Source organism: Cyanistes caeruleus, chromosome 1 (genome assembly GCF_971803275.1).
Source record: "Cyanistes caeruleus chromosome 1, bCyaCae1.hap1.1, whole genome shotgun sequence".
NCBI classification, from domain to species: domain Eukaryota; kingdom Metazoa; phylum Chordata; class Aves; order Passeriformes; family Paridae; genus Cyanistes; species Cyanistes caeruleus.
The window spans coordinates 25,618,260-25,645,098 of record NC_141701.1 but is presented as its reverse complement, the minus strand read 5'-3'; the positions used below and the strand labels follow the sequence as shown (position 1 = coordinate 25,645,098).

General features: G+C 40.8%; 1 protein-coding gene and 1 long non-coding RNA gene across 2 annotated transcripts in view; one reads left to right on the top strand and one right to left on the bottom strand.

The window, feature by feature from the left end:
* Positions 1-2,179: 2,179 nt before the first annotated feature.
* Positions 2,180-3,457, bottom strand: LOC147655395 (uncharacterized). The gene is made up of 4 exons (XR_015285047.1): positions 3,112-3,457; positions 2,526-2,575; positions 2,327-2,375; positions 2,180-2,213 (listed from the first exon to the last, which is right to left on the bottom strand). It is a non-coding gene; the product is annotated as an uncharacterized LOC147655395 (long non-coding RNA).
* NECAB1 (N-terminal EF-hand calcium binding protein 1) overlaps positions 3,381-26,839 on the top strand; it is a 51,553-nt gene continuing 28,094 nt past the window's right edge. The window contains 3 exon segments of the mRNA XM_086883170.1: positions 3,381-3,507; positions 6,768-6,792; positions 15,166-15,274. Of these exon segments, the coding sequence (XP_086739296.1) occupies positions 3,466-3,507; positions 6,768-6,792; positions 15,166-15,274 (176 nt within the window). The 5' untranslated portion in view covers positions 3,381-3,465.

The following is a 26,839-nucleotide window of genomic DNA, read 5'->3' as shown; positions in this document are numbered from 1 at the left end:
AAAGAATTAACCCTGTCCTGGCCAGAACAAAGACATTATGAAATCATTCTAGCTGCAGACTGACTATAGCAGTTTTCTTCTAACTTTTTTTTTTTGGGGGGGGGGGGGAGGGGGAACGTTGCAAATACAAAGAATAAAGGTACAAATTTTTCACTGTGCTTTCAAGTTGTTTTGCTTCTGACCCTTATGCTTGGATCCTCTCCTTAATTCTTTTTCTTAGCTCTTATGGGTAGATATCTGCCTTATCCATCCAGTCTCACAGCAGGCTTTTTCTCAACATGAGCCATAGTCGCTGCTGGGTGCCCTCCCTCCTCCTCCTTGGCCAGGGGGTGCAAACCCAGCCTCAGTAAAGCACCCTGCTGCCTCCACACGTGGCTGATTGTTTTGAGTCATTAACCACTAACGTCTCAGTCTCTCACGACGAGTAATGTAAATAAATATACATTCTATTTGTTTTCCTGGTGGTTTAGGAAAGAGTTCCAAACCACGCAGACTGCATTCAGGCTCACCTGCTGATGTTTATCCCTGTTGTGTGTACTGGTTTGCCATTGAACTGCACTGGGGCTCCAGTATGGCCTTTGTCTGGATTTCCTTTCCACCCCCTAGTGGATATGGGGCCAGAAGGAAAGGAGGAGGGCAGAGTCAGGCCTTCTTCCAGGAGGGGTCACAGTGAGGATAAAGAGAACTCCCAGAGCTGGGAACCTTGAGGTGATTTTCATCTGATGAACCATACCCAGCCACACGCTCCTGCATAGGTGGCTGACCTAATGGTTTTCCAGGCACACCAAAACTCCTGGGATTTCAAACATCTACCCTTGCTGCCACTGGCACAATGTGTTATAGGGGAAGACTTACTTTTTCATCATCAGAGTCCAATTCTTAAGAACACCAAGTTCTAAAGATACTGGGTTCTCACTTGGGTCAGATTAGTCCCTGTGTGAGACACAGAGTGAAGGAAAAGAAAGGTGGCCTCTTGCTTCTTCTGTTTCTGCTCATATTACAAGACATGGCAACAAACATACTAGATCTGAATTTTCTGTGTTACTTAATGGCCAAGAAAAATTAGGAGGGAACAACTACAGGTGCAGCATTTGAGTACCCAAACCAGAGGCTGGTTTGGGGCTGGCCTACAGATCAACAGACCAGATGATCAAATCATGACAAAACAACAAGTTTTGAAAACTGAAGGGGGACTCTGTATAATACTGACCCTTTGAATACATACCAGTCAGCTCCTGCAGTGAGAAAAAAAGACCATAAAGCAGATCCACTCCCTCAGCCAAGTGCAAATAGTATTGTTCCTCTGCTGGAAGGGTTCTGTTTTGACATAAGCATTACTTAGTGTTTTTCCTGTCAGTTAGAAGCTACACACACAGAGTGTGGAATCATGGAGTGGTTTGGTAACTCAATCAGACACTTGGACAGCTTGCATTTCCTCAGTAAAAAGTAAATTTTGCTGTTTATCTATCTCAGCATCGATGGCTCTTGTTGCACATCACAGTTCATTGCACAGTAAGTGGAAGGTGGCTCTTGCTGCCAGCTTTCATTTGTTTGCTTTTCCCAGATTAAGGGGCAAAATCATTACACACTGGCTGACCATTTCACATGAGCAATGTAGTAAAGTAGCTGGTTTCTAAATAAAAGTTTAATTATTTGACACACAGGAAGAAAAAAACAGGCTCTTTTAGATTTTATCCTCAGGCACACACAAAACAACTTTTATTTCTTGTAACAGATGGTGAGCAGCACAGGTCTGTGGCTGCATGTCACTGAGTGCTGACCTTTGCTAACCTCACCTGGGCAGGTCACAAACCCCTGCCTGTGTTTCCCTCTCCTCTCATCTTCTTGCTCAGAGGGAGATCATTGAATGAATATGGAACCTAGTAAAATTCAGAGCTGTGGTTCTGCTTAAAATTTAACTGTGGTGCAGTTAAAATTGAAATATTGCTTCAGGTAATTTTAAAGTGGTATAAAAACTATCATCAGGGAATTTCACATATACTCTATTCACAACTTTCTCATATAATAAAAGTCCTATGAGACATTTTTGATTCTTATGTTTTAATTTTTACCCTAAAAATATCAAGATGGCACAATATTTTTTCTTACAATTTTGAAGATTTCTCTAGACAAACAAAATATTCTTAGTGAATGTTAAGTCTAATCAAAAAGGAAAGATACTGGTTCTTCATCAAAGGTCTTTTTATTCCAAGCTAGAAATTGGTGAAAAAAGTTAAATACGTAAATTATTAATGTTGTTGTTATAAAAGTTAAGAGAAACAAGCCCCTCTATAGCCTAAAGAAACTCGGTCTTATTTCCACTCACCCTCCTGGCTCTTGGAACCACCTTTGCAATCTTTTCTTCTTTCCTCTCCCTGGAAAAAAAAATATATTCTCATACTTCCATCATAAAAATCAGATTAAATAAAAGCCTTTCAGTGTTATTAAAAAGTGAAAATAGCCTGAGATGATCTTTCCATCTCTTTTTCAAGCCATCTTTATGAATTGAGATAAAAATTGCTCACCCTGTGAAATACCTTGTCTTTCCAATTGATCAGTTCTCTCAGGTTTTCCTCTGAAATGTGGAAAGGGAGGTGAGAGAAGCAGAAAATTTCAAGTCTGAGGCTGAGACTTTTTATCCATTAAGGTGTTTTGAAACAAAAACTTCACTCTAGTATTTGTTGAGAAGCACAGTATCATATATAGTAATCAATAACTGTAGTATATAATATATAACACTGTTGCAATATAGGATATATAATTGCCATCTGCTCGTGGTGTGTGGTGCGAGCACAAAGTCAAAGCCCCTGTTAAACGACGTCCATGCAATAGCGGGTCTGAAATAACCCGGAGGGAGCTGCCCCCAGTGCTGCTTTCCTTCTCCCTCACCCCGGGACCCTTTTCCTCTCCTGTCCTGACCCGCAGCCCGCTCCTGCCCCATCCCTCAGCTCCCCTCGCTCCCTTGCAGGAGCACCAGCGCTAGGCGTCCCCGCTGTCCCGGTGCTTGGCCAGGCCGCAGTGAATACCCATCACATTCAAGCACTCATTCACTGCCAGCCCGAGCGCCGTGGGTCCCCGCGGCGCAGTGGGAGCGCAGAGCCGCCCCCTCACCCCGTCTTCGCTCCGGCGTCCCGCCGCTTCCTGGAGAAAGATCTCCAAAAGTCACCGTGCTGAAGGGGAAGGCAGCCGAAACGAGGTTGCAAAGGTGGCCTGACAGATCGCAAGACGCACGTTTCTTTCATGGAGAGGAAGCGAGCGTGGCCAGAGCACGCTTTGAGGATGCTCCAGGGTGCGTGTCGCTGCGGGCCCGCCGGGGAGCAGCAGCCGCGGCCGCCCCGCTCCGGCCCTCGCTGGGGCGGGCTCCAGGCGGGGCTGGCGGCTCGGCCCCCGCAGGGCAGGTCCGGGCAGGGAGCCGGGCCCGGCCCGGGCAGGCTCTGCGGGAGCTGCGGAGGCTGAGGCGGGCGGATGGCGGCGGAGCGAGGAGCGGGGCTGCGCATCTTCCGCCATGTGAGTACGCGACACATTCCCGGAGCGGAACCCATCCTTCTGCACAGGGCGGCTGAGAGTGGCTTGTCGTGTTCTGCCTTGTTCTCTTGTCCTTTTTTCTCTCCATACTTCCCTCCCTCCCCGCTTTTATTTTAATTTTTTTTTTTCATTGAGCTGTTACCTCCTCCCTCGGTGAAAGGGGGTGAAGCCCAGAGAGACTGTGGATCTTCCCCTTTCCCTTTCTCTTTCTCTTTCCTCTTCTCCTTCCCCTTATCTTTCCCCCTTTCCTCTTCCTCTTTTGCTTTAATGACTGCATGTGTGAGGAGAGCAAGTCAGTGTTTGGGGGTGGCTGGGAGAGGTTCTGGGTGAAAACAGTCACCTTTCCAAATAAATTGCTTCAAGCATTATTGTTTTTATTGGGACAGGGAGAGAAGGGCACTTTTTGCTAGTTTCTCACCCTATGAAAGTGGGTTTTTTTCACTAACCATGCAGGTTTTTCTCATCCCTTCAGACCATGATGAATTTGAGGTGCTCAAAGTCAGTGAGAATCTTGAACCCCTCAGTCCTTTGAGGATGAGCCCAGGGAGGTGCCCTGATGTGCATCTGGCCATGCAGTCCCTGAGAGATGCTGTGCTAGAGTGTCACCAGGGCTCAGCATCTTGCGAGGTGCAGCTGTAAAGTTTTTTTGTCTAAATTTGCACCACGCAGAGCATTTCTTTGTTCCAAGGTAAATCCTTGTAAAAGGCAAACTCCCACACAAAGCTCTTCAAAGCAGCCCCTGACCTTGGTGAGACCTACAAATCTTGAGACCTACTCTGATCCAGCTCTTGTACTGATGTTATTTCACAATATCAGCTGAAAGTGGCATGTCCTGTATTAAAGGAATCTTTATCTAGATGTTTTCTCTAATATGCCCACTTCAACTTCCCCAACAATTCCCCAAATATCCAGCAACTCTCATCTGCTCATCTCCTGATTTCCCTAGCCTCCACAGGAAATCATTTAAATTAGACTTTTTGTTGACTTCTATTATTTCAATTCAAGTGCATATTGAAAATGCAGATTTTTTTAGATTTTTTTTTTTTTTTTGTCTCAGAGATACCACTTGTAAAAGAAATGGGAGAATTACAGTCATACATCACAAAAACAGGAGAAAAATCTAAGTTGCTGGGAAAGAGTTAAAAAACATTAAATGGAACCAACTCTCCAGTTTAACTCAGGACACTGGGTTAGGAAACTGCACATGGTCAGATTGTCTGATAAACTGAAAACTTTTGATTTCACTAAAGTAGAAAAGATAATTCAAAATAAAATTATTTGTTTAATTTTCAGCATTTTCTTAAACCAGTATCAGGTTCATATTTATAGGAAAGCAGATACCCTTCACAAACCTGTGAAGAGGAGGGAGGCTGTTTCAGTGATTCTTTTATATCTGGAGGAAAACCTTAAATCCAAACCATGCCTGCTTCAAAGCAGGGACTGGACCCTGGGGGCCCTTCCTGCTGTGAGAGTACATTCATGTTAAAGATATTTTAGATATTTGAGGGTGTGTAGGTGTATGATTACTCCCCAGTGAAGTACCCCCAACTATATAAACACATTTAAATTAGAGCAGGCAGCAAGAGGGTTGTTGTAAGACTGCACAGAAAGAGAAGGCATTGAGGTCCTGATCCAAATGGGGAACAGGATTATAGAATCATAAAATGGCATGGAATGGTTGGAAAGGACCTTAAAAACCATCCAGTTCTAAACCCACTGCCACTGGCAGGGACACCTTCCACTAGACCAGGGTGCTCAGAGCTTCATCCAACCTGGCCTCGAGCACTGCCATCCACAACCTCCCTGGGCCACCTGTACCAGTGCCTCAGCACCCATACAGTAAAGATTTTTCTCCTAACATCTAATCTAAACCTATTCTTTTTCATTTTGAAGCCATTCCCCATTGTCCTGTCACTAAATGCTCTTATAAATAATCTCTCTCCTGAGAAAGAGACCTAATGAGAGTGACACATGATTGCTAAAGCCACCTCCTCCCTGGTCTTCTACCAAACCCCTCTCAAGTGTCTAAAGAATTTTAATATTTCTTTAAGGTTGGGGGCAGGGGGGTTAATTAATTAAAACAAATTAATATAAAATTTAAATATTTATAAAAATAATAAATACATGAAATATTTTATTTTACATCAATTTTTAAAATTACTTATGCAGGAACTTTTGCCACTTGACCCATGGTCATGAGACATCTCTATTTTATTGAAACTCCAGTGCTACATCCCTTCAAAAGTCCAATCCTTATACTGAAAACTGAAAACTGAGTGTATGATTTATTTGGATAAATAGGAGGGGAAATGTCATCTCAATAAGTCTATTTCATATTTTATGTGCTGTAAATCTGGGCCAATGCAAAGTTCAGCTTAGAAACCACCTGGGAAGTCCTGGATGTGGGTCACAACTCTGTTGGTTCTCTGCCAACCCCACCCTACACAAAACAGTCACGAAGGTGCTCCAGCAGAGCTTGGCACTTGGATCCATCTTGTCTGGTTTCACTTGTAGGAGCAGAGCAGTCATGGCACATGCTGGAGAAGCTGTTTAAATGCTACTAACATTTTAATAAACCAGAGAGTGTTTCCACTGCTGTCAGCTCTCACAAATATATGTGCCCATTTTGAAACACTTCACTGATATTCACAGCAGCAGCAGAAACCACATTTGGAAGATTTGCTTTCTTCCCTTGCCAGTCCTCGCTGCAGCATTTCCTAGATGACTCCCCCTTGCAGTTCAGGCTGAAGTAGCCTGTGACACTGAGTCTGATCCTTTGTGCCATGCAGCTCCTCCCCTGACTTATCCCTTTGCTTCCTGCACCCACACAAACCACGAGTCTTTCTCACCAGCTCAGATGCTCAGCACATCCTCCCAGCCATCATTCCTGCTCTGCTTCTTTAAGCCACCCATCTCAAACCTGAATCCAGTATCATGGTAGCCATACAGTGTTAGGTTTTGTGCCTGAACATCATCCCTGTAATCCATAAACAACTAGAAAATAAAGCTGGTTCCTGTTACAGTCTTGGTTTTTATTGCACACAACAAGGGAGGAGTTAAAAAAGAGCAATACTCCGAGGGAAGGATGCAGACACAGTAAGAACTTTAAAGTTTTATGCAGTTTTGTGAAAATATGATGTAGAGCCCAAACTGTAAATGTGTACTAAGAAAAGCATTGTTTGTTATTAACCCATACAAAAGAAGAAATTGGCTGTGTTCTTTCTGTCTCTCTTTTTGTTTAGATATTAAGAAGAGCAGACAAGAATGGTAAGATTGCTCGCATGTCTTGCTCCCTTCCTTTGGGAAAAAGAATCCATCATTAATTCAGCATTTTAAGTCATGTTTTAAACATCCTAACAGAAAAACCAGACAACCCTCATGTCATTTTATGTTTCCTGCAGATTCAGTGCCATGTATTATGTTGTGCTCTGATCTCTTCTTTAAGGACATATCTTTTGCTTTCACAATTTGACATTTGTGTTTGATTTGCACTTTGGGCGCACGCGGGTGTTTTCTAGTGATACTGACTCGACTTGAAATACTTCTTAGTAGCTCCATCTCACTACTTCTTAAAGACACAGTAGATTACATCCAGAAATCAGACTTAGTTTTGTATTTGTTCGGTGTGTCAGTAGGAAGAATAAACCCTTGGATCCAGCTCATATATTATAGCACAGAAGTCATAAGTTTTTTATTAACAAGAGAAGTATTGAACAGTGTCAAACCCACAGATCAGACAGGTTTAACTCTGACAAGTAATCCCCAGTCCAGTCAATCCTCAGAAAGCAGATACTGTGTGAATTCAATAAAGAGAAGGCAAATGAATACCACTGAGAAAATCAGTGATAATAACTTAAAAGGAAGAACTCTTGGACAGAAAGTGGCTACTGTACAGCTTGGTGGTATAACTGGACATGTTGAATAACAGTTTACTGTTGCTGAGAGAGAAATCTCACCTCCATATCAATCTCACCTGCTTGCTATTCCTGCCCCAGCTCATGTGCAGCAGCTGACACTTCCCACAAGACCATGGTAGGCTCCTTTAGAGAGCTCAGGAGCCACAGAATCCATCACTGTGAAGAGTTTTTTGGTGGTGTTTGTTATCTTTGTTATCTCCCTCAGTCAGCTTGCCAGTGGTTTGCATGGGCAGTGATGGTGCAAGGTGAATTCCAAGGTGAGGGCTGGCATGGGGAGGTTTGTGCACCTTCAGTGGTGTATCTCTAGCTTAGTTACCAGCTAACCACAGCAAAGCTCTCTTGCATCCCTCTCAGACCTCCTTGTGGTGTTTGGAATAATGTGTGTGTGTCTGCCCTGAAGATTGATGAGGGTCAGAGCACATGGCACTGAGCAGAACTCATCACCCCCCTGGAGTCGAAAAGAGACCCTAGAGCTTTGTGTCCCTGCCCAGGACTTTGTGCTCATGCTGTCCCAGCCCTGCTGGATCTGCTGCACTGCAGTGGTTAGGAACACTTCAGTTCTCACCTGGGTTTCCTCACAACTCATTGCCATACATTGCTATGAAAACAGTGGGAACAGCTCTCAGTATCAGGGACAAATCTGCATGTTCCAGAACAATACAAAACCATATCAGCCCCAGAGACTTTGGTCACTGGTATTCCTACCTGTATATGGATTCTTTACGACATATTATTGACAGAGAAAAGTGGCTAAGTTCAGTCACTTCAGTTCTATTAATTTAAGTCCATGAACTGGAAATTATTTCAGCTTTTAGGCCTTAATTGTGTTTGCTCAACCATCAATTGCCCATGGGACTTGCACTTTGCTAATCTAGCAATGCACAGGCTTGTGCCACATTGATAGGGAGATTTGTTTCAAGGCTGTAAAGTTAAGAACATTTTCAGAAAGGTTATTGGATATGTGACCACTTACTGAAAATGTTTACACTGTTGTCACCATAAATTATTAGCTTTTGTTAATGACAGGTCTACTTACACTTTCAGAGTCATCTTTCTGTGCTACAGGAAATATTGCTATTGCCTTTCAGTAACAAATACTACATTACTGTCCATGACACAGCCCTGTTAAATTCTCACATATACTTTTAATAGAACCTTCTCTGCTGTATTAATTCCATTTGTGAGATTAAAATACCTTCACAGAAAACATTGTCCAAAACTTTACTAGATTCTTGCTAGACAACAAGGAAAAAAACATCAAAAAAGTGGATTGAGGTGATAAATAGGAGTATTGTATAAGCATTTTTACAATGAATTCGTGGGCTATGGGACTTCAGGTAAGCTTTCCACAGCAAGGAAAGACAAATCTTTTTGCAAAGGCAGTATAAAATGAGAGATCTAAAGAGCCAAGAAATTCCACTGAACTGCTGGTATTCAAAAATGTTACAGTAATTTATGGTGTCTGTGTTCAGTTAAGAAGGTCCTTTAGCATGTGAATGAAGTCATACAAATGACTTCTTTCTTTGCCAGCCCAGGTACATATATCATTCTGTTACTGTCCTGTTTCTGGAAATATCAGCTATGCAGAGATTCCTTGAGAGGACCAGCTTCATAAACTCTGTCTGTAATTCTTACTTCAAGGCTGTGCAGCTCTGCTTTTTGTGGAGCCAATCCATATATCTCCCATAAATAAAGAGGTCATGTGATTTTTTTAATGGGAGAACAAGGCATAGAGAAGGATTTTTAAGAACTATATAGTTCATAATGTTGAGAAAAGCAACAGAAAATCCTGAAGGGAAAACAATCAATTTCACAAAGGTGAGATGCTGCATATTGACCTTTTTGGAAAGGAGAAGTTTCAGGTCTGTATGTCAAAATGAAATTTTGGTCAGGTTTACTTTATAGAACAACATGTGCTCAAAGGAAAGCATGTGGGTTTCACACAGAACTAATCTGAAAAAAAAATCCAGTTAAAAGGAATTAATTTGTTTAATTTCTTTTGCTGCTTAAAACAAAATCAAATTCATTAAATTCCTCTCAAAAAGTAAAATTTTGTCCCAAGCCTGCAACGGAGGGAGCAAAGAAAAATGATAAACTGGAACTGCTAAATGCAGTCTTTCCTAACCAAAACCAAATTTTTACTTCCCCCATCTCACAGGCAACAGTGGTTGCCTCACATAGATGTGAATGCAGCACCTGTGTGTGTTTGTTTGCATGAAGTATCTTTTATCTCCTGATAAAATGGGGCACCCATTAGCCTTGCAGTGACCTGCAGTCGAGTGAAATTATATCAGTTGGTGGTGGATGTCACCCAGGGGCCTCTCCTGACCATGCAGCTCTGACATGTGCCCAATTAGAATTGCCTCCTACCAGAATTCTCTTAGCACGGGAATGGAATTTCAAATACAGACTACACTGCAGAAATCAAATCACAAGCAGCCTGACTTCAAAATAGATGGGAAAAAAAAGGAAAAAAAAAAGGTAATAATCTACTGAGAATAGAGCCCTTGATCTTGTAGCAGTCTTCCTTCAGCATGGGGAAGGTGCCTCAACACTGATGGTTCAACACAGAGCAAAGCCAAGGAGCACCACAAAATAACTAGAGAAAAGTGCCCTGCCTTTGCTGGCATTGTGGTAGGGGTCATTTCTCTTCCTGTCCCCCTGGGAAAGAGGACTACTGCCTTTGTCTTTTACCAGAGTCTGTCTGTAATCTCCAGCTCTGGATCTCCTCTCCTGCACTGGAAACATGGCATGCTCTGGCATTTGAGACTCCCCTTGGTACTTTTCAGTGTCCACCCAGTCAAACCTGGAGGGAGTGACTCCCAGCCCTGTCCCCCAGGAGGAGGACCTCCCAGCTGTCTCTGTCCTCCACAATATTTGAAGTGGTATTGGATTATGGCCTCGTTCCAAATTTAACAGCTCCTGCCCCCGGGCTCTTGGATACCTCTAAGCCCTAAGGAGGGCAACTCTAATATGACAGGTTAGGAAAAGATGGTTTGTATATAGATGCTTTCATTGATTTGCTAGTACAAGTCAGCTGTTATGAAAAAGAACCAAGTAAAACCTATACCTTAAACATTGTTAAAGCTCCTAAGAGGAAGATTGGCTAAGTTACCAATGAAAACATCATTGTTAGTATCTGCTACAGAAGCAGATATTTTTGTAAAAACCCAAAAAGCCTGAACCATAAGGAATACTATAAACAGTATGCTTCAGGCAGTCAGGAATGACTGCAAACAAATGAGGAAAAAATTTTAAAACTGACTAAACAAAAGACTAAAACTCCATAGATTGACAAACCTGAATATCAAACAACCAGCAGACTTGCTACAGAATCTTATTAATGTCAGAATCACCGCATTTATGTCTGGTTTATTTTTTTTTTCCTCTGACATTTCAAACAAGCACTCACTGAAAGATTTTTTCCCTCCTAAAAACATATATCTTTTTTTGCTGTATTTGAACTAGGAACTGTAAAATGAAAAGTAGTCAGATGAGACTAATCTTTGCATTCTGACATATACCTTCATTCAGTACCCCTGATGTCCATGATACAGAGCAGGGACACCAGTCTTTTAAATGTAGGATTCTGAAACTATATAAAATGTTGTGATAATACATGCAGTATGTTGATTAAAATAATCTGGGGATTTCAGCCCAGCTCTAAAATCAGGCAAACAAACTGTGTAAAACCATGCCAAACAAAAACTGTGGGTCATAAATAAAGGATTCTTTAAAATAAGTGTAAGTGCAGCACTAGCACCCTGTCCCTTTCACTGGTGTCAGTGACCAAAGTGATTGATTCTCACATCACAGGCTTTTGAGTGACCCAACAAGATTTACAGAAGATAACCAAAACTCCTCTGAACTGCATCTGGATGATCATCAGGAGGAAATCTTGCAATGCCTATTCCAGAGTCAGTTTTGCAGAGATCAGAATGGGTGTTTTCCTATTCATTATTTATTGACAGTGCCACTGCAGAATAAACACTGACTTTTCAGGTGAGTTCTACCATCCATATGGGCTCATGTGTCTGTAGGTGAGCTCTGGCAGGTTGAAAGCTTCCTCACTGAAGCAGTCCTCAGACTGTGACTTCTCAGTGGCTCTAGCTTGTTTACCAGAGTGCTAGTTTATATTGTGCCAGAGGATTAAGGGAATATGCCTCTGAGAGGCAGAGAAAGCATTTTGGGAAAGGGACCTCTTGAGTCTTCCCTAAAGTGAGCTGTCAGAGTTGGCCTGCAGGCTCTCAAAATTGCCACTTAGTGACTTAAACTTGTTTCCAAGAAAAAAATCTGAGTTATACCAAAGCAAAGAATGCTGTTTCATCTTTTTGCATCTAGTTCAGTCTATCTATGTCTGTTGTGATGTGTCCCACCCACACTACCTTGTTTTCTCTGTGTATGGGGCAATATCTTATAGCACTCAAGTAGTCTGATCCAAACCTTTTACAGCAAGTGGGGACTTGGGGACTGACAGTTCCTTCCAAAGGACAAATCCCACAGCAGGTCCCCAGGAGAAGGTGAGCTGGGAGGAAGACCCACGTTTGTACTGACTTCCCTTTAGGTTCTATAAAGGCAGATGGATTCAAAAATCCATAAAGGGCTGTCACAATACCCACAAGAGATTTAGAAACTGAGTTCCCGTTAAGAATTGTAAGAGGGGGCTGTGTTTTGGCCCTTGGCTTTCCCACAGCAGAAGTGACTGCTTCAGTTTGAGCACTGTCATTTCCTAGTCCCTGTTGTACCTTCCTGGTGAATAAAGACTTTCTGCCACAGGGAATTCTATTTTTTGGTTTCACTTGTTATCTTTTCTTCCTCTGCTAATTGGTGGCCTACAAGGGTAGAGATCTGTGCTCACAGAGCCCCAGACCGTAAACCTCACTGCCCTGGTGGTGGGCATGTTAGACACTGTCTGATTTGGCCAAGACAGTGCTGAGGGCTCAACTTTCCAAATCACATCCTTCTGAGGTGAACCCCAGGATGAGCTTTATCCAAGTGTGGTTTTCCCCTCTGATTTCCAAAAACTCTTACAGGTGGCTTTTCCAAGTGCCATAAGCCCTAGGGATGCCATTCAGCCATAGGAGTTCCACCTGATGTGGTCCCTGCTATGAAAAGACTGGTTTTTAAACTGCTAAGAAAGGCTCACAATCCTAACAGGATGCCCAAAACAGGGGATAGTGGAAGTGGTTTAGCTTCTTTTAGCTCCTCTAGCATTTGCTGGCATCATTTGTGAGACATCCTTCTTCTCTACATCACTGTAACTTCCTTCAGTGGCTGTAGTCTCACCATTTGCCATTGTCTTTGTGCACAAAAGCTCCAAATATGTCCATGCCCTTGTCCATTATTCACTTGATGCTTTTTGACTTGCTGAAACCACTTTTCAGCTCAGAGAGTGTGTGCAACTTTCCTCTGCCAGAAATGCTGTTCTCTGCTGAAGTCATCAGCTATCCAAAGCACATCCTGGAGATTATACTAGTGTTTCTGTAGCAGACTGGCTGGGGGATATCCCTTGGGCATATTTTACACAGAAAAACATCTGTTCAATAGACAGGGGAATTCTACTGGAATAAATGTGAGAATGCAATTGTAACCTGAAGGAAGGCTCCTGTAAACCACTGTGTGAATCTATTTCTAAATTTGCAAGTGCAACGTGGGGAGATTAATTTTATTGTTTATATTTTCATTTTATTTGTCTGCCAGCTGGGAGACGAAGGAGAACAGGCAACTGTGCCTGTTTATGAAGAAGCCCTTCTTTTGAAAGATGCCAGAGAAGACAGACAAAAGCAAGCAAGTCTGGCAAAACAACTTCTTAAACAACATTGCCAAGGCAAATACAGCTGAAGGTTGATTTCCCTGATGGATGCATAGCTTCAGAGAAGTTTGCCTTTTATTACTCATTCTTCTCCTGTCACTTTGCCAGTGGCAAGGATTGAAGGATCTCTAATAGGGGTTTCTGCTCAGCTCCTCTGTAGCACTTCAACCAGATAGTGTTTATCTGGGCACTCCAAGGGCCCAGAGGAGTACCCAGGGCAGTGGTGCTGAGGACACATGACACAACCTTTCAAATAAAAGCTATTCTTGACATTTGGGGGAATAATTTTTTTAAAAAAAAAATTAAAAATAAAATAAAAACAAAACAAAAAACCCAAACAAAACAAAATGAAACAAAACCACAGATCACCTGTCTAGGCAAATGCATTTTCAGTTTAACAGCACAGGGAGAACTTGTTTAGCATTGGGTCTGAGCTTCATCTGGGCACTGAGGAAGCACAAGGATGGCCACCACTAGTGGAGCCCTCCCCAGCTGCCCTGGCAAAGCAGTTGCTCTCGTACAAAATCAGAGAAATGCTCTGGATAATTAGAGCCTTTTTTTAGTAAAAGTAACTGTATGAAATCTGTAAGTATCAAACAGATTCAAAAGCCCTTGTGTTTTGCCAGAAACAATCTCAGTGATTTGTCACTCAATATCAATGACATTCATAATGTTATTAAGAATAAACAGAAATGAACCAAAAGACAGTGTCTGCTCTTGGATGACAAAAATTTAAAGAAAATAGCTAAAATTTTAGCTATTTAATTAGGTACCTAATTTGTTGGTGGATCAGTGATTTTCTGGATTGAGATAAAGCCAATGATCCTGAAGGACCACAGACTTGTTTAATATTTTGTGTCATACCCCAGGCTGTTCTATGGGTAAACTCATATGTTTATCTCAGGAAAGTTGCCAAAAGGCACTAGTTTCTTGAGTATGTGTGTAAGTTGCATGCAAATCAGCCTTGCCAGCTAAGGATAAAGCTGCAGAGGTGGTTTGATTAAGCAATTGATTGTATCTGTAAGAGCCAAAGGGAGCATAGCTGTGAGAACACTCAGTGCAACACACTCAGTATTTGATATTCCTTCTCTGTAACCAGAGCCAAGTGGCAAAAGTATTTAGATTCTCAGCTAGGTAATCATTGCAGTTTTGTGTCATCTTGGTTTCTGGCTCTTGAAGATCTTGACATTTTATTTTGATTGCTATGATGATCATCTCCAGCTACAGTCTGTCTTTTCATTTTAAACATTTCAAAATGGTTATGTTAAAGCAGATGATTAATTTGTACAATTTTGAAACATCTTCAAGATATCTGAAGCCATATGTCCCAGTCAAAAAAATTATTAAATAATAGCAAGTTAAAGAAGAAGGAAACTTCTCAGCTCTGCTCTTCAAATCTGTCTGCAGTAGTACTGCATGCAGTTACAATATTTAGATATTGCTTTTATAATACATTCCTCATCACTATAAAATTAAGTCACAATACATTGTAGATTAGTCTGATGCTTAGGATATCTTAGTCTTATCCTCTACAATTTTTTAGTGCCCTCTGAGGGATTTAGTATGTTACTGAAGGAAGGGAAAGAAACATGTGAACTTAAATTTCGTGCTACATAAAATAGAGTTATGAAGTGTTAGGCCATAAAAATATTCTTTATGCATCATGAAAGGACTCAATCAATTTAGATAAATTATTACTTAACTAGAGTTTAATCTTTAAAGTTTCTTATAATAACAGGAAAAGGTGAATCTTTATTTGACTTTTGTTTGCTGATTATCCCTCTTGCATTTGAAATGTAAAATTTCTACATTTAAGCTGAAGACCTAGAGGTTTTCAATACTTTCCTCTTCTACTGCATTAAGTAAACAAGGAAAAAAGTGAATGAAATTTCAATTTCTTCATTGTTTCAGATGATGGGAGACTGTCTTTTGATGAAATCAAAGCTTACTTTGCTGACAGAGTTCTGAGTGGAGAAGAACCGCATGAACTTTTTCGCAGCATTGATACACACATTACTGAGTAAGTGCCCTCTTCTTACAAATCCAGTGCCACTTTCTGTGCCTGTGAATGGAAAACAGACCTCAGGCTGATTTTAGGGAACAAGTTTATGTAGAAAGCTGCTCAATGTGTATGTCATATGGCTATAAACCATACAAGTGAAGTGTTTTGAAAACTTGTTGAAATATTTGCATGTTCCGATAAATTCAATTTGGGTACTGAGAACACAGGGTGGAAAATGGATGCTTTCTGTATTCCCCCACCGTGGAAAGAAAAGGAACTGTGGCCTCCTTCAGGCTTAAAAAAGAATTCCTCAATTCTCAATTCCACTGAGTCATACTGAGATGAATACTTGGAGCAGATGTTGAGAAGGAAATAAAATAAATGAAGAGTTGAAAAAGCCACCCTGTCTGGTGACATGGTACTTGTGCTGGTGTGGTCCCTTGGGACATTCCCATTATGGCTGGGTTAAACAAGGCCACAGGGAAGTAAGCTGACAGGAACTTCATGAAGCTTAGCAAGGAGAAATGCAAAGTCTGCTTCTGGGGAGGAACAGCTCCCAGCTTCTGTGGGAAATGGAATCAAATTAAATGTAGTTTTGCAGTAGAATTCACAAGAGTTTAGAGTTTGTGCCAAAAGTAAGCAGAAGAAATGGTACTAAATCTGTTGGACTTGTGAGAAATAAAAAATACTACAGGCTTTATCATCCTTTATCAGGATGGGGTGATGGAGACAGGGAGGGGGAGTCACCACATCTATTTTTCTTTTTTTTTTATTTGTAAAGCTTTTTTAATATGCAAAATATTTTTATTTTAATTATTTGTGCACCATATATTCTCTTTAACAGAGAATATATAAATCTGAAAAATATGTAGAAGAGTGAGGATAACATTATGTTTTTCCTCCTGGTAGATAGGCACATGTGAAGAATTGTTGCAATTGTTGAAGGCTGCCGCTATTAACTGAAATCAGGTAATTAAACTGTCATAGCAGCCATCTGAGAGAGAGATCATTCTCACTGTCCATAAAAAGCCTGGCAAAAAATCTAGGCACAAAAGTTGCAGAATACATACTGTAAAGGGCTCGGTTTTCATGTATTTCAGGGAATGAAGCAGGTGGAAGATTAATACAAGCTACTAAATTACCTTTTTGAGCCAGAAGAAAGGGTGCTCTGAACTGATGGTTTAACATTTGTTACAGGAGGAGAACCTAGATATGGGTAAGAAGTTGAACTTGAAGCTTGGATTTAAAACAGCAACAAGAAGCTTTCTGAGTGTTTTTTTCATGGAATCTTTAACTGATACAAGGCTTTAGGGTGACTTTGCAGCTGAAAAGTATTCTACCAGGCCTGATATTTAACAGAGGCAAATAAATTTTAAAGGCTTTCCCTTACCCCTTTGTAAGCTTTTGAGAAACCTGTCAGCAAGATGTCACAGGGCAAACATCAGATGGATATAGCAAAGAGAGACAGCTTGGACAGTAGAATATAATTTCCTTGCTAGCATAGTTTTCAAAAAAACATCACATGGAGCAGATATAATGAGGCAAAAACTTTACTCACTGGCATTTCCTGAAATGGGCAGGTTATGTAAAATGTCTCAAATTAACAAGCTAGCTAAGAAAAGAAGCAAAATGTTCATTGAACCTTGGGAAGTGTTTTAATGCAAGCATAAGGAGAATCATGTACATATCAAGCAATCCCCAAATCATCTATTTTTAGATGCTTTCACTTCCAAATTATCCAAGGGAATGAAATGTAAATTTTGCAACTCAGTAGTATTTTATAGCTGGTTTTCAGTGGAGGAGGGCAAAAAACTCTGCTCGATTTTGTAGCTAGTAGGAGATTTGCACAGATTCTTTTGTCTCTCTTATCCAGTTAAAATGCAGACACTGTCAAACTCTGGGAAAATCTTTTATCTTCTCTCTGCTTCACTATATACAAATAGCAGACTGTAGCTCCCTATCCCAGAAATATTTCCTAAGTGTTGAGATTCTGCAGTGATTTACACTGCACATAAATGCCCAGGACAGATGTCTAGGGAAGCATGTCGTGATCCCTTAATTCATTTCTTGGAGTATCTCAAGATTTCGTAACCAGCTTGTCACAAGAGCAGACTTTGGGTTGTTTTCACCTGTGTTAAACCCTTTAGCTCTGCCAGCATTCGAAACCTCACTGTTTGTGTGCACAAGTCCTTGTACTTTAAAGCCTGAAGATGTGAAAGGAGATGTGGCCTTGGGGTGATAGCCATGGACCACAAACTCGGGCAATTTGAATTCCCTTCTCGTCTATGCTGCAGCAATTTTTCAATAAAATATTCAAAGCATGAAAGACTTATACTGGCTTAACACTTCTAAGGGAACTAAACTAAGCAGGTATTAAACCCCACTATTACACAGGCCCTAATGTCAGTCTTGTTGAAGTGAGATTTAGATTATTAACTTTTAAAAAGACCAGTCCAAGCTAAAGCAACACGCATGTCAAAAGCAGATAGGCTGTGGAAGACTGCTGAAATGAGTAACTACCATTTCCAATGTGATAGCAGGGCAAATAACAGAGGGTTTAACTTCCCAGTAAATCAGGTTGTGTCTGCCTGACTGACTAGGATCTCTGCACCTTGGTATTTGAAGCAGTCAAATGTTCTCTTCTCACAAAGTAAAAAAAGAGTCAATTAGTGCATAATCAGCAGGAAAAACAGATGAGTAAGAGTTAGTTACTGCCACATAAAGTTTCCAAGACACAGGTTGAATAGGAGTTTATTATGACTGGATTATTTCTAGAGACCCTAAAGTACAAGTTATTCATTCAGGACAGATCATTGCTTTTACTGAAAATTTGCATTAGCTAAGGGTATTTCCTCAGTATATAACTTGGACATATATTTTGCAGTTTATGAATGTACTTACATGTGTACTATTTTTTCTTTCTATTTAAAAAAAAAATACCTTACTTTTTTATAACATTTGAAATATTAAATAAATACCACTATAGACACAGTGTACAAATTGATTGCCTAAATTTTTTAACTTCCATTCCTTTTCCCTTTGGATACAGCCAGAAACAAATGCATTAGACAACCAAATGAGATAGTGTATCCATGCAAAAAGGAATTTATTTTTCCATATTTTAGTAGTGCTATGATATTTTACCTTTCTTGAAGGTAAGCTTTGATTAGGCCATACAATGAGCATTCCTGACATGTAATTAGTACAAAGTGACTGTTTCAGGGGGGTAGCAGTCAACCATTAAGTTAACCTATTAGTGCTGTTTCCAGTAGTGTCATGACAGCAGAGTGAAGCTGAAAGCCACTGAGAGTCACTTCTATTTGTGCTTTCCAGGATCTCATGAAACCTTTGGGCAATCACATGCTATTAAATAGTATAAAGAAATGGTTACAGAGGGTCCACACTCAGATGCCCTCCCTCTGCCAGTGGAAGGAAAGGCTTTGCATTGATGCAGAAGAGATCAGGTCTAGGCTCTAACAGCCACATCTCCAGGTTCTTGTTTCCTAGCATGCATTTTCTTCTACTGCAAAGTAGTGTCTTGTATTTAAAGACCCTTAAAAATCTCCCAACCAAACAAATATAGGCAAAAAATCAAGAGCAGTGACTTAAGCTTCAACCTGGAGTTTGTACAGTAATTCTCCTCCCACTTTTCATTATAGCTTAAGCATTTTGCAGGTAGCCCCAGTATAAACACACTTTAAGCATGTGGGCAACACCTTGGTCTCTTTTTAAGCTATTAAGAGGCAAAGGTAGATCCCCACAGTTTCTTCTTACACAGCCAGGGTAAGAGTTAGACCAAAATGAGTGCATGTCTGTGAGCAGGGAAGGGGAGGAGCTTTGTGTCCTGATCTGACATATATTTGACATGACATCCATGTTATACATCTGTAATGTCAGTTTGGACCTGGTCAGTACTTGCCCTAACACTTAAAAAAATCTCAATGCACTCTGCTTGGAAATCTGAGTTAACCTTTTTGTGAGGGTGAAGGAAACCCAGTGTGGGTCTTCACATCTCTCTCCTCCCCCAGAGCTCCAAGCTCAGAGGAAGGACAAAAATAGTAAAAATTACAGTGCTCAGTGAAGCTCTGCAGGGCTGATGGGCACAATGGGAAGGGTGTTGGAGCAAATGCAAGTGCTGCAAAGACACCAGAACACTTTCTTTGTGCTGACCAGGAGGGTCATGGTCTGCAGGTTTGGAGCAGAAGTAATTTCAGAGCTGAAGACCCACATACTCTGCTGTCTCAGAGCATTCTGGTTATTAACTGAATGCAAAACATCCTTCATGTAAAACAGTGTTGAAGCAGTTGAGGTAGCTCTGCAGAAATACAGCTGCTTTGTTTGCATGTGCTGTTTGCATGAATAATTGCTCTGAAAGTAGAGAAAGGTACTAGAAGTGCAGGTCTTTTTATACATGGAGAGAAATATACAGGAAAAAGTTTGAAATTGGTGGTTTAAGGGGTGCAGACTGTTAGAACTCATTTCTTTGGTAAATTTTCTCCTACTTAATTTTAATGTCAGTTCTGATGAGTTTGTGTTTCAGCAGAGCAAGCAATCCTTCAAATGGTTAATGGTTTAGCAAATAAGTCTTCACAACAGTCAATGCAAATGTAACCTCCTTTTTATGCTCTACCCTTCCCTCCCCACACTCATGACTTACATGGAAATTGTTTTAGCATAATGGCATCCTCTGGGAAAAGGTGTCAGAAGATAATGAGAATATTTGGCTAAGTTACAAACTAGGAGATATACAGAAGGTCTCAAGGGGAATTAGTCTGCAGCACAGCAGACTATCTGCTGGAGAGATAGTGCAATAAATGCTTCATTGATTACTGACTCACAGGAGCCTGTGGGGAATAATCAGACTAATTTTTCTCTCTTTACTCATTGGTAAAATGAAGCCCTTAGTCAGGACCCTAGTTACAAGGTAGGAGGGATGCTAGAACTATTGAGGGCCTGGGGCACAGGTAATCTCCCAAAGCTAGGGAGGCCCCATTAAATCTTTGTGTGTGACATAAGTTAAACTGTCCAAAAGCTAGAGATGAGTTTGGTGAGGAACTGAGAGCCTTGGGCCCCTGCAGCACTGAGATTATGCTGGGCATTTGGTGAGTGTGTCATCCTGCATGCACAGCAGGTGTAGGGATGGGACATGGCAGTGTGGAGACACATCTACACTCGCATGCCTGTGTGTCAGCAGGGTGTCTGAGGCTCCCTCATGGGCAGGGAAATCACTGGCACCTGAGATGTGATACTGTTCACTTGGGCTTCAGCTCAGTTACCCAGGCATTAGGCATTTAAGATGCTCACACTTGAAAATCAGCGCAAGGTGGAAAGAATAACATTATTCTATTATTATGGGAGAATTAGTTGGGACGTGGGTGGTGGGAGAAATGCTGGAGCACTTGAAGCAACACTAGATACCTGTGCTGTATCAAATTGCCTGAGTCTCTTCCTAGCTGGTCTATTAAACCCCCTCAACCCCACTGAATACACTGGGGCTCCATTGCCTGGCAGGAGAGGTTGGACAGTCAGTGCACATATGGACATCTATGTTTAGGACTCATCCCCAAAGTGAATAAACCTTCCTCCCACCTGACCAGGTCTTCATTAACAGAGCCCTAGTTCCTCCCCTGGGTCAAAAGAGAAATGCTGAGATCATCTACCCTAGCAGTAAACTCCAGAAAGTGACAATTGGATGTTGAGAGTAAGAGGCTGGTTAGCAATCCTTGCAGCTGTGGGAATCCATCAGCCTGGAGCCCAGTACTGTGCTGGGCTGAAACTAAAATGGAAGGCATGTTTATATGGGTCAGAATGCTTCCTTCAAGGTTCTGGTAATAATGTTAAGAATAATGTTAAATAATGACAAGTCCTCAGTAGTTTAAGGGTACTCTAAGTGTACTAATTATCTCTGCCTTGGATGGTTTCCTTTTGTTTTATCTGGAAGGCATATTTCAGTCTCATGCTATTGCTGATCTTTCACAGATCAATACAAGTACACAGAATAAGATTATCTTCTAAGCAAAACAGGAAAATAAAAAAAAATATTAAGAACAATATGACATAGAAACAGGATCCTTAATTAGGTGAACTGCAGGTAATTATTTTTAAATGGAATTTTTAAATTCAAACTTGAAAGAGGAAAATAATATATTGTGATTTGACAATTTTTTTTAAAACTGATTCTTTTAGATTAAATTAGAATTTCAGGCACACGGTGCAGCACTGGAATCAAAAAGATGTGTTTGCTAATATCCAAGACATGTAATTGCACCTATTGGTTTTAACACAGATTTCTCAAGACCATAGTTATAGAAATCAGTTGGAAATGAAGCACATAGACAAAAGCAAGATACTGTTCAGAGTGTGGCAATTATCTGTTTTAGCATTTCACAACTGATAAAAACAAGTTCACCAAGAATGATTTACAAAATTCTGATGCTAACAGATCCTCTGCTCAGACAGACAAGCTGCAAATAAAATTCTGTTTTGCTTGGAAGTTTTCCATATGAGTGGTTATTTTTAATGGGAAAATAAGCTTTCTGCAGAAACAAATGGCAATCCCTCGGAGCGAAAAAATCAAACAGTAATGACTATTTTCAGTTGCCTGTAACTAAATGGAACTGAACTTAAAGTGCTTCATTTCAGTTCTGCAGTAGATAACATTGGCTTCCCTGCAGTAAGCTCATTGCCTAATGGAAGGTGGAGTTTGGAGAACTGGTCCCTTTGTCTTGGTTTGAAAAGACAGGGGTCTGCTAAGGAAGGCAGGAACCTTCCTTGAAATGGAAAATGTAAACCCCCTCCCTCTGAATTATTAAAATCTTGAAATTTAGAGGCTCTCAAGCAAAGATATGGGAGTAGGAATAACAGTTCCTTATTAGTATGTAGAAATAAAAAAAAACCCCTACAACTTAATAGGAAAATTAAAATAAAATGCAGTAGTACAGAAACTACTGACAGAGTCAGAATACAGCCTGACACCCTGTTGGTCAGAGTGTTGGCAGCAGCCTGATTAAATGGTGGCTGCAGTCCTGGAGTGACAGATGTGGTTCTGTTGAAGCAGTGATCCTGTAGAAGGGTGTAGTTTTCCTCTGAAGGTTCAGTGGTGTAGATGGGTCCTGTCTCTCCTCTGGGAATCCAGTGGAGAAGGGCTGACTGCAGTGTTCTCTATCTCAGATTATATCCAGGTAGGAATGATTGGTTCCTCCCCTTGGGTGGAGCATCTCCCAATGGGATGATGTGATTTTATCAGTCATGCAGTGAGACTCAGTGGCCCATTAACAGAAGATATCCCCCTGGAGGGAGGATGGGTCGTGGAAGAGACATCTTGAGTTGCAACCTAGGACACCTTTCCATAATCTGGCTTTCCCAGAGAACCACGAGAGTTTTAATACTACACAAAAATCACCTACAGAGGTGTTACAGTGACATCAGATAGATCTGAAGATTCCCACCAGGCCCCAAAGATTTGTAGGGTTCCAGCTGAAGCAGCAGATCCCACACAATTTCAGGGTCTGCTGGGAGTCAAACATTCTCACAGCCACGGTCCTCCAGCTCAGGGCACTGAGACCCCCTTGGTCCATCATCTGAAGACAGAGGCAAAGAATGCATTAAACACCTCTGCCTTGTCCATGTCCCTCTTTGTGAGGTGCCCATCCTCATCCTGTAACAGGCTGATATTATTTCTATGTTGCCTTTTTACATCAATATATTTAAAATATCCTTTTATTTTCTCACACATTTCTGGGCAGCTTCAACTCCAGTTGATCTTTGGCTATATGAATTTTCTTCCTACACTAGCAAGCTGCATCTCTGTATTCTTCCAGGTCACCTAACCTTGCTTACACTAGGCATACACCTTCCTTTTCCAAAAGAGGATACCTGTTCAGCAAAGCTGACCTTCTGCCTTGTTCACTTGATTTCTGGAATTTTGGAATTGCCTGCTCCTGTGCATTTCCAAGGAGTGTAAGTAACCAAAGTAAACTTTTTTTTTTTTTTGTCTAAGAATAAAAGGGTTTTGGTTTTTTAAAAAATCACTTTGTGACAAAACCAGAAATTGAAACATTATCCTCTCCTATGGGGTGAAAACTCTGGAATTTGCTCTCTGTGGCAAAAGAACCACCGTGATGCTGCATCTCATTTCCTCATTTAGGTTTATGTCATATAGACTGCAAAAAAACCATAGCTCTGCAGCCCTTGTAAAGTGCTCTACAAATTTTATACACCATAAGTTTTAATAGTATTATTAAACCTCTTTTACCAACATGAAAACTGTTACAGCTGGGATGATTAAGGTGACTTGTCAGCTATGTTGTCATCTCTGTGAATCACTGCTGAATGCAAACATCTAGAGGGGTTTTTTTTCAGATGAGTTCTTAGTCAGGAAAAAAACCCCTTTATTCTTTCCTTCAGTCTTGCCACAGGAAGAGCAGTAAGTGATGATTCTGAAGTTATCACTTAGCCAGGAGCTAAGCAAACTAGGTAATTTGCTTATTTACTGAAGCAAAATGTGAGATAGCAAAAGAGCTGTGACCTCACTGCCAGTGTCAGAGTCCAGAGAGCCAAGCTGGCTCCTGCTTTTGGGAGCCCAGAGGGTGCACAGTCCAGATTGGATCTGAGGTTGAAGAGCAGCAGTGTCCTCAGGGCTGCAGGAAGTTTGTCTCCCCCAGGACAGAAGCCTTGTCCCACTTCTGCCCCCTCTTCCTCCTCTCCCTTTTCTGTGACCAGAGGCAGAGGCCTGACCTTCTTGCAGCACTGCATCCTACTGGAAGCAGTTTTGCCTCCACTGGTAAGAAACCTTGGACAAACCTGAATAAAAGGTGTTGTTTGCTGCTGCAAAGCAGCTGTGAGGCAGAAAAATGGAAATGCACACATAGGACGATCTCCTTTGCAAAACACCCTCAGTAGTGTTGGAGCAGTTACCTCACTTTGCTGACTTAAAGTGAGATGGTACACAGCTTTCTTGTTGCAGAGACCTTTTTGGCTGAGATTGTCCATGGATGCCTTCACAGTTACCCTTGCCCAGTTTAAGTAACGCTTAATTCCTTTAGCTCAAAAATTATATGGTTCTACTTAAAAATAAGTGATACTAGCTTCAAATTTTCATCCCTAAAAAAGTCATGCAAATGGGACTGAAAAGATAGTTAGTTCAAGCTTTTGAAATAAATCCTTCTCATATCTGAGAATGAAGAGAGATCTGAAAAAGTGTTATCCTTCTCTAGTTTTAATTCATGACAATGATTTGCCTAAATTAACGCAGTTCATAAAGTCTTTCATATAGTATTGAATTCTTCAATAAAGTAACTGTTTTATATTTCAGACTCCATGCTCTGTAAGATATTGCCTTTTCTTGTGGTCCAGGGAAAATATGTAGATCTTCTGCTGGTTCCTCTTCCTAGAGGTGCCTTCTGTACCATAGAACAGTGTGTGTCAGGTCAGTGGATGGATCCATGGACCCACAGCAGTGGATGAGTGGAATAGCTTTAACCTCTCTTCCCTGGCTGCCCACAGTCCACAGCTAACTGTAGTGGCCAGAACAAGAGCACAGATGTTTTGGACCACTTTTGGACTTCTTCCAGAGGTACCACAAATAAGCATTTTTGCCATTGTTCATTCAAGTGAATTTGATTATTTTTCTGTCACTGACCAATAAATATGATCAACTTTTCAATGATCAAGACTTCTCAGTAATAGTCTTTTAAAAATAGCTCATGTTTTTTAGGCAGAGAACATTTAGATATGGACAGGTAGAAGGACTGCATGTAGTAGTCAGAAAGCAAATTGAGAATTTACAGTCTGACATGATGTGAGTGCATTTGCCTCACGCTATGCTTTGGTTGCTTATCATGAGTGGAGGCTGGTGGCTGGATGTGAGTCATCCAGCAAATATTGTTAATAACGTTCAGCATTGCCAGATTATGGGTCTAAGCAGAAGCATCCTTGACATATGTAGCCACTGAAATAGAAACAGGTGCCTGCTGCAAACCTGAGTACTGAGTTACAGAAACAGTCCTCTGGTGTGCACCTCGCTCCTGTACTATCAAAATCGTGCCAGACTTCTTTAATTATTTCTGTAGCATCTTGCAGAGACCTCAAAATTGTTTGTATGCAGCAAAAGAATTCCTAGGTTTGTTCACAACGGTTTTTGAAGTGGCATGTCATTATTTCAGAGAGAACAAAGTAATCACTGACACAAAATTATAGCTTCCCTGCCTAGAACAGCATTCCCTTCAAACAGGATGCCAAGAAAGTTGAAGCCTCCAAGGGTATTTATAACAGAAGGAAATACTGAATTTGCTAGACAGAAATCCATGCTCTTAATATCTTTTCTGTGCTTTTTTCGCAGGCTGCAAAAAATGGTTTTGATAATATTTTCTGGTTATTCAGGTGCCCAGTTCTAACTGAAAATGGATTCAGAACCTGAATACTCTTCCATTTTTACTGATGGTCCATTTGCAGCTGTGACCCTCCTATCAACAGTACAAACAGCCTGTTGAAAATGGGGATACTGAAAGCCTCTGAGCCACTCTCTATGTCACTAACATGGTACAAAAGTACACAGACCAGAATGGATTTAAATATAAAATTTGAAAAGGGAGTAAGAATTTGACTGGTTAACAATGTGAAAGGCTGTTTCAAACACAGTTATCAAGCTGTGCACTAAGAAATGCAGAAGTGTCTTTTACATTAAGTCATTAGGGCAGATGATGGTAAGGAGCAGAAAATTATTCAGGGATGATGAAAAAAGAGTAGGCATTATAAAGCAAACTCCTGTCATTTAACCACATCATATCCTGGCAAGGCTCTTTGACTCAGGCAATTTTCCAGCTTTCAGGGTTTCAGTTTACATTTAAGAGGTGAACATCTGGCCTGTTCCAAAATGGACTGCTGAACTGCAGAAGTGTTGGTCAGACACATTTGATCATAGATACAGGTAAACAGCCTTAAGGAGTTGCAGACACTTTTCCCCATCACATAGTTTGTTTACCTAAGAGTTGAGTTTCATAGCTTCAGCACCTATTCTTAAAGACTGTGCATTCCTTTAAACCTGCCACCAAGGTCATTGGAGAAATCAGGTGCAAGTCTCACTTGCAGCCATCTAACTTGGCAAGTTTGAATGCAGATAGGAATCACCTTCAATTAATAAATGTGTGAAAATCTCATTTGCATTATCAATTAAAATTGTTCAGAGGTTTTTGTAGCTCTCAGTATGCAAGTTTGTGATAATCCAGGATTTCTATCAGTTTATCTCCTTTGTGAAATAAAAGCCAGATGTACGGAAGTTAGCAGTGGAGAAAGTGATTTTAAGGTAGTACTGTGCCATCATTTTATTAAAAAGTCAATTAAAAAATTTCGTTAAAAAGATAAGCGAAAAAATGCTAAGTGCATTCAGCCATTCAATATGCACCCCTCAGCAAGATTCAAAGAGGACATTCATGCTTTTAAGTTTCTTTAACACTCTATTTCTTTTCCTCCTTGGAAGAAAGGCAATATGTTAACTTTCTGTAATGAGCGGTAGGTCAATTTTGTTTTTTTTCTTTTAACTATTAAGGCCTTGCTTATGAGAGAAAAATCACTTCAAAGTTGATC